This window comes from Cottoperca gobio, unplaced genomic scaffold (assembly GCF_900634415.1).
Source record: "Cottoperca gobio unplaced genomic scaffold, fCotGob3.1 fCotGob3_292arrow_ctg1, whole genome shotgun sequence".
NCBI classification, from domain to species: Eukaryota; Metazoa; Chordata; class Actinopteri; order Perciformes; family Bovichtidae; genus Cottoperca; species Cottoperca gobio.
The window spans coordinates 48,425-64,804 of NW_021166901.1; the positions used below are offsets into that span (position 1 = coordinate 48,425).

Sequence of the window (16,380 nt, forward strand, 5' to 3'; positions counted from 1 at the left end):
CAGCTATTGCTCCAATTAATCAATATTTTACTTTAAAAATACATTATAATGTCGTGACTATAATATATGTTGAGTTAAGAGTCGACTCATTTAAACTTTTATTACTTGAAAGTAAACAAACATTTGGTTTCCTTCCTCCCAAATTCCAGCCAACAAAATGTAATTAAACCTTTATCACTCACAATAATGGGTGAGACATATTCCACAGCAATACTGTATGTAAAAAAACAAACACTATGACAGTAGCAAAAAAATCTAAAGCATCCATACAAGGGTTTCACAAGGGGCAATATTGGCCTGTCCCAAATGAGTCTGTTCCAGGCACTACTCTGAAATTATGGACATAATGGAGATTATATTTTACAGATATTGCAGAATTGACCAATACTACATTGGAAGACCATAAACTAAACTGATTTTAACGACACACACTAATCAGATTTGTTATTGCCATTCTATAGTATTTTATCTTGGGTTTCCTGTGGTCTAAAAGATTCAGTATCAGCAAAAAGAGTCCATTATTGTCTGCTTCAATCTAGTAACTATTGGCTTCCAGGAGCGCATACAGGTTGAACCTTTTGCAAACATCAGAATACATGGGAGTTTTTAATGATTTAAGAAACCTAATGGAACATGTCCTAAGGCACATTTCAGACCAGTGACACATGGTCAGTCACTTTCATTTCTGCAGCTGACGCTCTGTCTGGTTCATCTCAGTTTGAGAGTTCCTCTTTTCATCAGCAGCAGCTTCTCTTCATGTCATGGGGCGCGGCCTCCTCCAGGTTGGCACGATCTGATTCTGTTAAGACAAAGATTGAGAGTAGATTTGAATAGCTTCAAGATTTCATTATCAACATCTCTGCTTGTTAGGAGTTTAGTCATTACTTACTGATACTATTTTCTCGTCCGATTCTAGCAGGGACCCCATTCTCCATGTCCTTCAGTACACACTTCTGAAAGGCCAAAGCTGCCACCCTGAAGAAAAAACCCTGGACGTTCTCCCCTGAAAATAAGAAAAAAACAACAGTTTCTTACAGTGACTGTCCAGAATCACTGCATTCATGTTGTCTTAATGTACGATACAGCACTGACAAGTGTGAGCTCTTGGTTTTACCAGTTTTAGACGAAACAGCCCAAAACTCTGCATGCATTTCTGTTGCTATCCTGATGGCATCCTTCTCTGTCCTCTGTCTTTCTTCTAAGGGCTTAAAAGGTAAAAGGTAAAAGGTACTTGAAGAAAATTGTGTTTGTGAAAATCGACACAATATACAAATAATATAAAATGTATTCACCAGCAGGTCACTCTTAGTACCAACCAAGAAGATGAAACAGGAGTCAGGCTCATTTTCTCTCATGGCGTCCTCCAACCATTGGCTATGAAAACAAACAAAGTTCTTATAATATCTTACAGTACAACAGTACAACTGCTGTTGATTTTAGAATATTTGAATGTTACTGTATATATAAGCCCCTGACCCTGTAAAGGATAAGCAGTTACAGATAATGAAAGGATGGATGTATATACCTGTGACTTACAAGATATTACACCCAGACACTTTAATCTGGAAAATAAAATACTTGAATGGCAGATATGTATCATTATTTTGTATGGAGATCTTCACTAGGTAGCAGATGTCTTTACAAAAAAAATATTAATATGTGTGGTCTGAATGGCAGCAGTGCCATTAATGATATATGAATTATAATAAAGCTGCTCAACGTAATTTGGTTTCCATTTTATGACGAAATGTGTTGTTTACTGATGTTCAGTCTAATGCAAGCAGACTGTTGCTATGGTAAACATTATTGTAAGTACAGCTTGTTCTGTAGCTTATGTTCAGTTCATTCTTCTTAACAAAGATCACATTATTTTTTTCATACTTATTTTATCCTCCAAAAACAGATTTTGGCCACTTGCTGTGAATATAACACTGATATAATATCTAGCTCCTTTTTAGTTGATATGGTAACATTGTCAGCAGAAATGTGCTATTTACACATAAAGCAGATACGGCGCAATTGATCAGTCTTTTGGAATTTTGTTTCTGGCCACTTGATGAGTATAACTTCAATATTCACTCTCTATTAGATCTCTTTTTGGTCTCCACCAACTCCTGAGAAATATATCTGGCTCATTGGTTGCTAAATGCTCCACTCTGCTCACCAGCTAGTCTCTACTGTAACGGTGTCTGTCTGCTGTTTAGTGTGGGGCAGGTAGTGTACAGTGGGTTAGTCAGAGCTTAAACAGCTGCCTGCTATGGCTGATAAGAGCAGCGAGAGAGGGTTGTAGAGTTGAGTGATAATTCTCTGTTAGATATCACTATGAGCAACCCCTTTCCCATACAAGTAGACATGTGATCCAATAGTTAATCAAGTTCAGTGTTAGGGTACGGTTACATTAGCCTTCAGTGGAATTTCCCCACATCAGCCCCCAAAAAGATGTGATGTCACAGCTCAGTTTTGGGTAATAAATAAATATTGATGTGTGAGTGATCACAAACTGTAAATGTGATGTTGCAGTCTGTAGTCTGGTAATGTAATATTTGACTAAACAGGGTGATCCCCCACTGCTAGAATAATAAAAATATTCCATTCCCAAACACATGCATTCATGTTTCTATTGTAGACTTTCCGAAACTGTAGTATAAGCCCAATAGTAATATTATAATCAGACCTACCGTGTATGATCGAGGGACTTAATGTCTGCCATGTCAAAGACTGTGATAATGACTGGAAAAGATGAACAAGAAGTGTCAGCATTATTAGCTAAATTGTAAACTGGTCTCATCTAGCATCAGACATACAATAACAATAACGTCTTACCCTCAGCCCCTCTGTAGTATGCAGAAGCGATGCACTTAAATTTTTCCTGCCCAGCAGTATCCCAGCTATTTAAAAAAACAAAAAACATGAATGGCAAAAACAGAATGTACTCTGAAGTTACATGTATGCAGAATTACTTACGGTACTTAACATCAAACTACTCACATCTGAAGGGAGAAAGGTTCTCCAGTTATCTCAAACCTCTCAATCTCAAAGTCTACACCTATGGTGGCCTTGTAGTCTCTTTCAAATAGATCCTTGCAAAACCTAAAAACAGCATCAACAGATCAAGTTGTTTTTCTTTTTGTTCATGATGTTCAGAACTCATAGTTTCACTTTAAGGGGTCACTTGCCAAAAAGGTTGGGAACCACTGACCTGAAGTACTTGCCACTTTCTTGTATGTACAACTATATACAGACAGTGAAACAGATCTGATTTTCATATTGTGATCTCAGTTATATAGGTTATGTCTTAATTGGCTAAGTGTTGAGTTGTTAGTACCTATTAATGAGGCAGGTCTTCCCCACATTAAGGTCTCCAACAACCACCACTTTTGACATTTTCTGTTGGTCCCATCTTTAAAGAAGACAAGAGATCAGTGAGATGTAAATGCTTTTCATTGGATGTTTAAGCAAAGCTTACACATCGACCCAAAGCAGGAGACTCACGGCTGATGCCTGGTGGCTGTGTCTTTACAGGTTGCTTTAGCCTGAATGTCCCAGTCTTTATTTAGCTGCAGAGAGGCAATAGGTGTGTAGCACTGAAAAGAACAGGACCATACATTACAGACATATATTTTGCACAAAGCCACTATATTAAAAAACTAATTAATAACAAGAATATGCCCACAGCCATGCCGGAGGCTCTGAGAGGCTGTACTTAGGCAAAGCGGTGCTTTGATGCTAAATTCTAACATACTCACAATGCCAATGCTAACATGCAGATGTTAAGCAGGTATAATGTTTACCATGTTTAATGGTGAGAATGCTAACATTTACTTATAACGAATTGACGCGAGGATGGTGCTAGATGAAAAGTGAAGGGATCACAAAAGTTATTCAAATTCATCTTGAGTAGGACATTAATGTTTATACCAAATGTCATGGCATTCCATCTATTGGTTGTTGAGACCTTTCCCTCAAAACCACAAATGTCAACCTAATGGTGGCACTAGAGGAAAAGTCAGAGGATCACCAAAGTCTTTAGGATACATTGGGTGGAAACCATGAATGCCTGTGTTTTGTGTCAATGCATGAGGTAGATGTTGAGCTATCACGAGATAAGTGAATACTTTGATTTGAGGGTTGGATGTGATAGTTGACATTTCACTAAAGGCAACAAATTGACAAACTTATGGTGGCGGTACACGAAAGGTTGAGTCTCATCGGTTTGGGGCCATTAATATACTGTATGTTGACATTATAATGACAATTCATCCAATCGTTGTTGAGATATTTCCGTCTAGATCAAAGTTTTAGCCCAATCGGCTGACTGACATTGCCATCCTCAGTCTCATGGCTAAAAACATTTTATATATGGTAAATGTACTTTGATTTATATTGTGCCTTTCTAGTCTTCCGAACCACTCAAACCGCTATATGCCGTCAACAATGTACACATAATCAACAAGTACCTTGCTGGGTACTGTATGTTGCCATGCAAAGAGAATTCTCTCCTAACATTGTTCTTCTTCTTCCGTTTTAGGTCCCACAAATGGAGATGTCACATGGGTTAGAATATACGGGGTTGATGCCTGGGTTACAGAGCTACGAAACGGGTCACTGTGGTACTGCAACATCAGACTTATGACACTGCTTTCACTATCTAAGAAAGTCAGTTAGAATAAGTCACATGTTTCAAATAAAGCTAACCTCTTCTAGACTGCCACTCCTACTATTATAACCACAGTGACCTCACAGATTAAGTAGGGGGTTTCCTTTAACCTTGATTTAATTGGATCAGACCATTGTCACCTTGGTATATTGGAGAAAACAGCATGTACCTTTGGAAATTCCCAGATGACCCTGTCTCTGCTGATGGGTGGTGGGAACGGAATCTTCCCATTCCTGTTATCCTGCATGACAACTTGGGGGAGGGAATGTGTAACAGGGGTTAGCCTTATCTAATTCAGTCTAAAATAACCAAGCACTCCTTCAATGTGTGTGTGCATTTTTACAAAAGTCAAATGTTCTCTAAACCAAATACAGCATTAAGATCAGATCATCAATCCGGTCCCAAATTCTGATTCTCATTTATCTTAATTACATTCATCAGTATATACAATGTGTGTTGCAGACAAGCAGAGATGGTTCATTGGGGACAAAATCCATATATAACCTTTCATTGTGTGTTACAGACCAGATGGAACAAGAAAACACTATTAAGGCTGTTTAGTTTTAGAACATGTTAGTGCAGATGCTGCATTGTAAAGTTATCCAGTAAAAGGCCGGAAGTTAGGTGACTTTGTTTATAAAATAATAGCACACAGACAAAAGTCGAATCAAAATTAAGAAAGTATAAGTTAATTTTTTATTGCCACTTATGTCGTGTTTTGTGTTGATGTCCTGTGTTTTTATATTTCCTCTCCCTATCCCAAAAACTGAATTAGCTGTAAGCAAGGATGAACAGTTTTAGTGTGAAGGTCCTGAACGGGATTGACATTTCGTTTAGCTTGCCGTGACACTGGCAGCGACGGGAAGATACCACAACCATCTCCACTACCTATTATTTCATGTGTCAGCTTTTTTCTTCTCAAAATGGCTCTTTTTTGTGGTTCAAACACAAAAACTGTGAATGGTTTGTACTCACCACAAATGAAATGGCAGCATATATCTCCTCGATTTCTTTGACGTGTCTCTTGCTGCAGTTGCAAGCCCGGACGCAGTTTGACGAGGAGCTCGTTTCCATGACAACCACACTGTAGCGCCTGTGTCACGTGATAATTGGACGTTTATTGCACGTGGTTAAAAGTGGGGTCCACTACAAAATCCCTATCAAAGCAAACAATAGTTTATTTTCACTGCAATATATCTGTAGCATCAAGACATGATAACATCAACAGTAACATATTCACTACGATGCAATAATATCATGATAACATGTAGGCCTACACAACTGTTAACATGCCAACCTGTTTTAATCAATAATTGCAACATAATTTCAATACTGGCTAAACACAGTATTAGTATTAGTAATTTATGTGGAGTAATTTAATTTACCAAATGTAACCACATTTATTCTCCAACCTCTTCCCACTTTTACCTTCACTTTATTCCCAGTCATTTTGCAAGTGGAGACAAAAGCTGTTACTTGCTCGGTTCCAAATCTTAATTAACAAGACAGTAAGTCATATTTCAGCATACAAATATTGGACCAGTGACAAAGTGGGTTGAGTAGCATTACTATAACAGAACGCAGGTAAATGAATACCTGACTTTCAGTTTAGTGGGGGGAAAACTGAACGACAGTCAGTACTTCATTTGATTAATACTTAGTTATAACAACACCAATTTAAAATGCCATAATATAACACCTGTACCTGAACGCACCTCAAGTCATGTGTCGTGGTGGAAGATGCTGGGAGCGGGGCGGGCGAGCAGCTCAATTAGTTAATGCCAAGTGCGTGTCGAGGAAATCAACATAAGTGTACTTTATCAAAACTATATATGTGTATACTGGTACACTTTAGTATTTTTTTGCTAGTTTATTTGAGTTGAGGACGTATTTGGGAATGAAGAAAACACAGGTAATATTATTTTACTTTAAACTTTAGCTAGCTAGCTAACGGTATTGACCAAGATGCTGCAGAGCCTAGCAAACATCAGCTAACGTTAATGCGTCATGCTAGCTAACCAACGCTGTGTTGTAATTTATTTGCCTTAATAAAACGTGTTAAACATAATTCCGTTTTTTTTAACGAATTTTAGTAGTAGCTGTTTAGTTAGTAGCTTTTGACAAAAAAAGTTGCCAAGAGGATTTGGAAAGTTGCCCTGCTACTGTTGAGTGCGGTCGTAATACTTCTACTATAGGTCACTTGTCCTTCTATTAGGGTGCATTCACACCAAAGCAGGCTGTTCGGTGATGTGTGAGTCACTGAATAGCCCATTAATGCTAGTTAGGTTGTGAATAGAAACACTCCAATGTACAGAGTTGCTCAAAAGAGCATCTGGGTGTTACAAAACACTCCTGCAAAGGTTATAATGTACAGAACATATTAAAAGATATGCGTTGGCCGGGAATCGAACCCGGGTCAACTGCTTGGAAGGCAGCTATGCTAACCACTATACCACCAACGCTGGTTGTTTCATCTTTGGTGCTGGGTCAGTGGGGAGGGTGTGCATTTGTTTATGCAATGTCTGAGTTTGTGTAATGTTGGAGCGGGTGAGGGGTGTGCTTGTCTAACTTGAAGTAAAACACATTCAGCGTGCGTGGCGCGGGGAGATTGCGTGCAAGGCGCGATTTCTATTTAGTTCTCCCCTCTCCTTTCTTCTGCTCTGTAGGTGTGTCAGCTGCGAAGCCCCGCCCTTCGTAAAACGGAGCGAAGGAGAGAATGTGATGAATGTGAAAAGTAGACAGTACAAACTGAAACGTGCACATAAATTAGATCAATAGCATAAACGTTTAGTTTATTTAATAAAAGAGCATCTGTCAATGTGAAAAGTGAGTTGTGAATAAAAAATATATTTATTTACTCCAAAAGCTCTTCCCGAAGCTCATAAAGACAGGATAGGACTTTCCCCCGTGACAGCCAACGTACCTCTGTGTGGAGGATCAGGCTTTGGTGGTTGCCTCTCGATGCAAAATGCAGTAGTTTGTCACGATATGTGGGTTTTTGTGCTCTCACCGTAGCAATAAATCCTTTCACTCTCCCCGTCATGCTTGCCGCACCATCTGTGCAAAGACTGACGCACATATTCCAGGTCAGACTGTTCTCTTTTAAATAGTTATTAGTTACCCTGAATATTTCTTCTCCCGTAGTATGGCTTTCCATTTCTTTGCAGAAGAAAAACGTCTCTTTGATAGAGTCAGCATCAACATATCTGACGTTTGCCAGAAGTTGGGCAGCCCCACTTATGTCAGTAGATTTGTCTATTTGCCTGCAGTTTCTCTGTCAAATGTTGCTCAATGTCTTCTGACATGTCGTCGATTCTTCTTTTGATTGTATTATCAGACGACGGCACTTTGGATAGCTCATTTGCTGCATCTGGACCCAGCATGATACCTGCAATTTTTTTGCAAGCGGGGAGGATGAGTGTCTCCGCTATTGTGTGAGGTTTCTTCTGCTTTGCAATGAGCTCCGCTAGCATGTAACTAGCCTCCATTGCCTTTTCAGACACTTTCACACAATCCAACAAACGGTCTTGCAGCCTCTGGTTCAGATCCCGCGCTCTTTTGAAGTAGGCCAAGTTTCTCTGAACATCGAAGGGATGTTTGGTTTCCAAGTGCCTCTTCAGCTTGCTTGGAACCATGTTCGCATTAGCTAACTTCTCCCGACAGACGACGCACTAGGGCTGAGGATTGTTGACATCCCCGGCCCAACTGAAGCCATAAGACAGGTAACTTTCATGATACTGTCTGCTGACAGTTTTTTTCCTCTTTTCTTTCGGTGGTGGGTTGTCGGCAGTCTCTGCACTGGTGGTTGGTGGTTTGCTCAGCACAAGAAAGCGCTCCATTTTCCCTCTTGCGTGTTTCTCTGTTTTAATGTTGTCCTTCAGCCTTTGATGTGTCACGGTCTTATAATTCCCACCTGTGCAACTGCGTTAACAGCGAAATATGGGGTTCTGTGAGGATTTTTTTTTAAAGAATTGTTTTTAGGTATAGAGTTTGCCTCTGTATTATGAAATGAGTGCATACAAAGTACTGATATAGTAAAATAAAAAAATATTATTTTTGTGTAGTTTTATATTGCAATAATAACGTATGGTTGTCACAAAATCCCACGGCGGCACACCCGGAATTGCCTCACGGCACACCAGTGTGCCGCGACACACCGTTTGGGAACCACTGTGATAGAGGTTGCATATCTATTGTGAATTGTGCCATATATATATTTTTAATATTGATGTATTCGTAATAAATCACGATCATAACAGCATAAAAATGACTTCTGCTAACAACAATCGATCACTGCGCCAAGAGCATCCACTTCGGCGATGATGTCACAAGTATAATACAGCCGCCGCAAGTAGAATACAGCCGCCGCCAGTGTTCGTCTGCGTTACAACCGCCGCCAGCATTCTCTTCAATAAACTCCTCTTCTTGAAGGTGCAACGAGTCTATTGACGACTCACTGTCACTCGATTCTGTCGAAATATCTGAGCCAGAGTCCGACATCGCCACGTCTGCCGCTTCTGCCTGTGTATGTCTGTGTATTCAACTGGTGGACTATTTTATACTTGTGACGTCAGAACATGGCGTCGGGTGTTTCCGGTAGCGGCAATGTAAACATCGGTGGTCGATATACTAAATCATGATTTATTAAATACTGCGATCATGCGAACACATCATTTTACAACACAAATAGCATTTACTATCATCAGTAGAAATTCATGTTTATCATTTCGTAGGCCCTTTAAGCTCTGGAGGTAGTCAAGTGCAATGCTAGCGTTAGCATCAGGTGGGATATACACAGTGTTGATTATCACCCCTGTCAGCTCTCTAGGCAGGTAAAAGGGTCTGCACATAATAGACATTACTTCCAGGTCGGGAGAGCAATGTGTATGTGTAACCCTGCTGTCCATGCACCAGTCATTGTGGATGTAAACACACAGACCACCCCCTCGGCTCTTACCGGAAGCGCTGTTCCTGTCGTAGCGGTGGGTAGAGCGGCCTGGGAGCTGCACTGCTGCATACGGAATCCGTGATGATCATCACACAGCAGTTGCGGACGTTCGTGTTAGCAGCTAATTGTACCTCCAGTTTGTCGATTTTGTGGATGATGGACCTGGCATTTGCGAGGCTTGGTAGTGGTGCTCGGTGCGGCCGCTTCCTTAGCCTAGCAAGCAGGCCTGCACGGCATCCTCGCTTCTGCTTCCTCTCCCTCCGGCGTCTGCGTTGCTTCATTGGCCCGAAAACAATCCAGGGAGACCCGAGAGGTCTCACTATGTCCTCCGGTATGTTGTTGCTGTGATGTCAGAGCGACAACTCATCCCGATGTCAAATAAGTCCAAGCGACTGTATATGTATTTTGCCTGTACTTGGGCGTTCACGCACACAAACAAAAAACAAACAGTGCACAACCAAACCAGAGAGCCGTGAGCCGCTGCGTCTGAGCGCGCCGCCATCTTGAAATTAGATAATTTTTAAGTAAAAAAATAAGAGTTAAAAAATAAATTAAACAATGAATTTAGTTGACTATATATTATTGTGACTATTTGTCTTATCACAGACTTGTAAGTGTCAAAGTTTAGTATAGATGCTGTTTTTGAATCATTTAAATTTTTTGAATGGCAACACATAAACCACATAATCACACCTTCGGTCCTCTGGGGTCAAATTGACCCCATCTGGCTTCACTGTTTATAAAGCATAAAGTATAAATTATCACCCACCACTGTGTTTCACCTTTTTAGTCAACTTTATTCCAACTATTATAAAACATGTCAACATCAATTTACAAAACTTCCAAACCAACTTTTCAGAATACAACTCTCTGAATGTGCCCTCAGTTGCATGCGGGGCAGGTAGTAACGCCATGGTCTTTGCAGACGTATGCATTGCATTTTTGACACGTTTTCGATATTTTGAGATCATTCTGGCGAAGGCAGAATTTGCACCTGCTCCTTTTGAGTGATGGGCCAGGAGGGGCATCTGGGCCAGGGGGGGCAGCTGGGCGAGGGGGAGCTGCTGCAGAGGTCGAGCTGGAGCAGAACTGCTGGATCTCCATAAACAATCTAGCAGCGGCTGGCATGCGGGGAAGAACCTGTCAAGTCAAGTCAAACTTTATTATAACAAATCACAGTGCAAATACAAATTGTGAGGTCATAACAGAAGGAAAAGCAACAGAAATGTAGCTTAATGCTGACCTTGCGTCGCTTGATGTGAGGTATCACCAGTTGTCGCCCAAGCTCCTCCATGAACAGCCTCCTCCTGTTGTACTTCCCCTGATTCCAGGCTGGCTTGATCTCAGACCACAGGACAAAGGAGTTGTATGCAGATACATCAAGAATGTTGTAGAAGACAACGAGGGGCCAACGGGCTGTCATTCTTTTGCACGTGTACGCACTGGTAACCGGAAACAAACCAAAACATATTCAGAAATGTAAGCTTATTTTCCTACACACAAATTCAATGCATTATCCTTTCCATATAATATTATAAATATTATGAATAATAAATGTGCATTACCTTGTTAAGGTTATCGACACCCCCTTTGTTGTGATTGTAATCTTCGATGATTTTTGGCCTTTTGTCCTCATTGTTACTCACAGCAGTATCCCGATGGCGAGTGCTCATCAGAAGGACATTCTTCTGTTTTTTGGGAAGATATGACACCAGAGCATGGGTCTCAGTGAAGGCAAACTTCGATGAGAACCGAGCCCCGTCCATTTTTGTCACCAGTGCAGAGGGAAGCTCAGGCTTGTTCCGCCGTACTGTTCCCACCATGTACAGCTTTCTTTTCAGTAGCTCAAGGCCAAGGGCATGTGAAGTGAAGAAGTTATCACATGTGATTGTTTTCCCCTGGAGATCTTCTGTCATTTCAAGGACAACTCGCATGCCCTGTTTCTTCTCGGACTGCGCACCAGCAAGTTTGCACGTGTATACTTGCATGTTCCATGCGTAGCTGGACCTGGCATCGCATGCTGCCCATATCTTTATCCCATATCTTTATCCCATATTTCCCTGGTTTAGTCGGAATGTACTGTTTGAATGGACAGCGACCTCTGAAGTGGACCAGACGCTTATCCACAGTCACATCAGCGCCTGGATCATACATCAGTGGCAGGAGAGACACCCACATGTCCCATACATCTCGAATTGGAGCAAGTTTGTCTTGTGCACACCGATGTTCTATTGTATCAAGATTTTATGAAATGTCTTGAGAGTCATAGTGGCACGACCAGACTCGCCATTCCATAAGCTAAATGTAGCCTCTTTACTGGATCGGTACACGCCAGCGAGGATTAAAATACCCACATAGGCCTGCAGGTCCACTCGGTCCATCCTTCTCCACTTGTTGCCATACACACATCGCCCCTCCTTGTTTGTCATGTTCAGCACAGGTTCTTCAATAATTTTGGGCAGAAACAGGTCAAAGGTGGACTTTATATCACCAATACGAGACAGCAGTGACAGGCCTAAAGAAAGGAAATGATGAAGAAATGCATGCTTTCCTGAAGAGAAGCGAAGGCGTCTGGTTAGACGGCACTGGAGAAAGACATGACTCCTCTGTATCAACTACCATGTTGTGGAGAAATGCTGTGATAAAGGCTCTATTTACTCATGTCCAAAACTGTCTAAAGAGTGTGGTGGGACTAGACACAATGCCTAATGCACTTTGGAGAGAGCACCTTGTGCATCATGACAAGCAACACAGGCAAACAGAAGTGCAGAAGGAAGAAGAACATCTGACAATCACCAGAAGATTGGCAAAGGCTCAAATGGCTGAGAAAGACACTGAGGCTTCAAGAAATAAGAAAGAGAAGAAATCCTCCCAACACTCACCAAATGCCTCTCTCTGCATGGGAACATTCCCAGGAATGGGGTGGCTCCTCACAATGAGGATGCCCAGAGAATCCAACTGCAGGTGAAGCTATTCCAGCTCCGAATGAACCAATGGTCACCTGTACGATAGAAGGCGAAAAAAATGGAACTGATGGTGGACACAGGAGCAACAGCGTCCTGTATAACTTCCTTGAAAGGAAAAACACCACCTCTCTCCACAAAGACCCTTCGAACCGTTGGATACTCGGGAAGAACAGAAGAACTAAAGTACACCATGCCATTGGTCACTGTACTTGGCAAACAATCCCTGCTACACCCTTTCCTCTTCTCCCCAAAGTGTCCTGTAAACCTGATGGGTAGAGACCTGCTGGTTAAAACTGGAGCACAAATTCTATGTTCCAGTGATGGACTGATTCTACAGTTTCCTGGACAAATACCTCTGCATGGACAGTATCAAACAGATCAAAGGATCTTGGTGATGACATCAAGCCCTACCCAAGACATTGAAGAAACTACCACAACAGTGTATTGGAGCCGCCTGTTGACAGAAGGTCAAGACACTCCAGGAGTCCAGAAGACTTACATGGAATGGAAGCCTTGGATCAACACATTAGCTCCATATGGACCTCCACTTGATCCTTTACACTGCACCTATAACTACTTGCGTCAACCTGACGAAGAGTATCAACAAGCCTGGGAGGAAGAAAGAAACATGACAAAGGAGCAAATAGAAGTCAAGGACATCTACGTGGGACCTCAAGGTGTAGCTGCATTCTGTGCTCTCACTAAAGAACAACTGCAATGGTATACATTACCAGCTGAAACAGTGCCACATATCACACTGGCATTGGCAGTAGGATCTGAGGCAAGGTCCCTAGGTCCCATGATAAAGAGAGCCATGTCAATCAACTGGCTCCCAACCAATATTGCCTGCGTATGGAGAGCAGGCAATATTACATATATACACTAAGACCTCATAATGAGGTCTCAGTGACTCTCAAAACAGAACAATCATCATGTTGGTTACCGCAATATAACCTAAAAAGAGAGCAGGTTGAAGGAATAGGAGCAACAATCAATGGACTCCTAGAAGCTGGAGTAATCAGACACTCAAACTCCATCTGGAACACACCCATTTTGCCAGTCCCAAAGGCTGGAGAATGGTTCATGACCTAAGAAAAATCAACTCTGCTACTGTGTCACAAAATATACCTGTTCCAGACCCATATGTGGCACTTCAACATCTGAATCCTGAACACAAATACTTCACAGTCATAGATCTGGCTAATGCTTTCTTTTGTCTACCATCGGTAGACAAATTTTCTTTCACATATAAAGGACAGAAATACACCTACAACAGAATGGCACAAGGCTACAAAGACAGCCCAGGACTGTTCAATCAAGCTCTGAAAAAAGACTTAAGCAGCTTACAACTGCCACCAGGTGTAACTCTGATACAGTACGTTGATGATTTGCTGCTCGCAGGGACTAGTGCTGAATCCTGCCTGGAAGCCACAGCAAATCTCCTCACACTACTTGCAGAAGCAGGATACAAAGTCAAGAAAGAAAAAACTCAAGTTGCAAGAAGATCAGTCACTTTTTTGGGAAGACTCATTTCTGCAAACAGCCTGACTCTAACCAATGCACAAAGGACCTCAATCCTATCACATGGAAAGCCTAAGACAGTACAACACATGTTGGCATTTCTTGGATTGACGGGTTACAGTAGGACTCATGTACCAGATTATGGAAATCTGACTCAACCACTCAGAGACATGCTCTCAGAAGCAGGAAACAGAAACCTCACTGCTGAGCTCATCTGGACTACAGAAGGCGAAGAAGCTTTCACTAAGACTAAACAAGCCTTGGGACAAGCTGCACATCTATGCTCCCCAGACTACAATGATGATTTTCATTTGGATGTTTCTGAAACAGGAGGGATGGTAAATGGAGTCCTGTTTCAGAAAAAAGGGGGAGAAAGACATGTACTGATGTACCACAGCTCAAAATTGGACAATGTTGAACAAGGACAAACAGGTTGTACAAGACACCTGGCTGCTCTAGCAAAGACAATTCAAAAGACTGCACACGTGGTGATGTGCCACCCTCTCAAAGTAAACACTACACATGGTGTAGTGGCGTTTCTAAACTCACAAGCGTTCACTTTTTCTCCAGTCAGAAAAGTAAAGATAGAAGAAACACTAACTAAGCCCCACATCACATATGTGGCAGGGACAATCAACATGGCAACAGGACTGAATTCAGAAAACCATGACCCACATGACTGTGCATTTGTCTCACAACAAGATCTTAAAATTAGATCAGATTTGGAAACCGAACCGTTGAATAATCCAGATAAAATTCTATACAGTGATGGCTGCTGCTACAAAGGAGATGAAGAAAATGTAGCTTCCTATGCTGTAGTGCAACAAAGTGGAGAAAACACACAAACTTTGGAAGCACACATCATTCCACAGCCAGCCTCTGCACAACTTGCAGAAATAGTCGCGTTAACACAAGCATTGAAACACGGAGAAGGCCAGAGAATAAATGTATACACAGACTCTGCTTATGCATATGGGCATATGGCGCTGTCCATATTGACGGCCCCCAGTGGATGAGAAGAGGTTTCCTGACTTCATCCAAAAATCCTGTCAAACATGCTGAAGCATTAAGAGCCCTACTGAAAGCGGCACTGCTGCCATCACATGTTGCTATAATGAAATGCAAAGGTCATCAGAAAACTGATACAGCAGTGGCAAAAGGAAATGATGCAGCAGACAAGGCAGCTAAAGTAGCAGGCGGCTACACTACAACAAATGATTTGTTTGAACAGTGAAAATCAAGAGCAACTCACTTTGGAGAGCATCAAAGAAATGCAAGCACAAGCAGGAGTCTATGAGCATAATCAATGGGCTCATAAGGGAGCCACCAAGACTGAAGGAATCTGGAGAGCTCATGATGGCAGACTCGTGGCACCAGCTAAACTATGTCACCTGTTGATCAAACAAGCCCATGGCCCCACGCATGTTGGAAAACTAAGAACAACAAGGGACATAGAGGTAGAATGGTGGCACCCATTTATGAAAGAGATGGTTGAAAACTTTGTAACAGAATGTGATACCTGTTGTAAATTTAACAATAAAAGAACATACAAAGGTCCTATGGGTCGTTTTCCAGTGCCAGACGCACCATTCAAAGAGATATGTATTGACTATACAGACATGGGAGCAGAAAATGTGGTAAGAGGGTACAGATATATTTTGGTAATGGTCGATCGTTTCACTAAGTGGATTGAAGCAATTCCCTGCAAAAAAGAAGATGCCAATTCTGTAATCAAACGGTTAAAAAATGAACTCATACCAAGGTATGGAGTTCCACGTTGCATACGATCAGATAATGGGACACACTTCATGAGCCATAAACTTGAAGAAGTAGAAAAGTATTTTGGCATAACACACAAATTTGGGTCAGTATATCATCCGGCATCACAGGGTTTGGTAGAACGAGCTAATCAAACACTCAAAAGAAAACTTGCTAAAACATGTTATGGTAACAAGTTAAAGTGGGTAGATGCCCTAACTTTGGCACTCCATGTCAATGAGATCCTCACAAAGCAGTCAAACACATTTGTCTCCACATGAACTGTTAACCAGTAGACCAATGCCTGGCCCTCCACGCGAAGGAGGGCACGGTCCTGTATTAGATCTATGGCAGATTGAGGCAGATGAATATGTCAAGGCTTTGGCTAAAATCAGGTGATTGGGTAACGGTCAAGGTCCACAAAAGAAAGTGGTCTGAACCTAGGTGGACTGGACCGTGGGAGGTGACAAAACGTACTTCACACGCGCTCCGGGTAAAAGGTAAAACAGGAGCTAATTGGCACCACCTCA

At 41.7% G+C, this 16,380-nt stretch overlaps 1 protein-coding gene and 1 non-coding gene across 2 annotated transcripts; both read right to left on the bottom strand.

Moving 5' to 3' along the window:
- Window positions 1-81: 81 nt before the first annotated feature.
- rab36 (RAB36, member RAS oncogene family) lies at window positions 82-5,724 on the bottom strand. Its single transcript, XM_029427082.1, has 11 exons — window positions 5,633-5,724; window positions 4,827-4,909; window positions 3,493-3,584; window positions 3,326-3,400; window positions 2,989-3,090; window positions 2,824-2,888; window positions 2,679-2,730; window positions 1,293-1,374; window positions 1,115-1,205; window positions 890-1,003; window positions 82-799 (listed from the first exon to the last, which is right to left on the bottom strand). Exons 2-11 carry the CDS (start codon window positions 4,902-4,904, stop codon window positions 738-740), a joined length of 813 nt encoding a protein of 270 aa, XP_029282942.1. The 5' UTR covers window positions 4,905-4,909; window positions 5,633-5,724; the 3' UTR covers window positions 82-737.
- Window positions 5,725-7,047: 1,323 nt separating this feature from the next.
- trnag-ucc (transfer RNA glycine (anticodon UCC)) lies at window positions 7,048-7,119 on the bottom strand. The gene has a single exon. It is a non-coding gene; the product is annotated as a tRNA-Gly (tRNA).
- Window positions 7,120-16,380: the final 9,261 nt, after the last annotated feature.

What these genes read in the sequence shown, in the direction of transcription:
- rab36 (XM_029427082.1), bottom strand. Translation starts at nt 4,904, where the DNA reads ATGCAGGATAACAGGAATGGGAAGATTCCGTTCCCACCACCCATCAGC. An exon ending in GGCTGTTTCGTCTAAAACTG is followed by an intron (nt 1,004 to 1,114) that starts GTAAAACCAAGA and finishes TCTTATTTTCAG; the next exon opens with GGGAGAACGTCCAGGGTTTT. An exon ending in CGGACGAGAAAATAGTATCA is followed by an intron (nt 800 to 889) that starts GTAAGTAATGAC and finishes TTGTCTTAACAG; the next exon opens with AATCAGATCGTGCCAACCTG.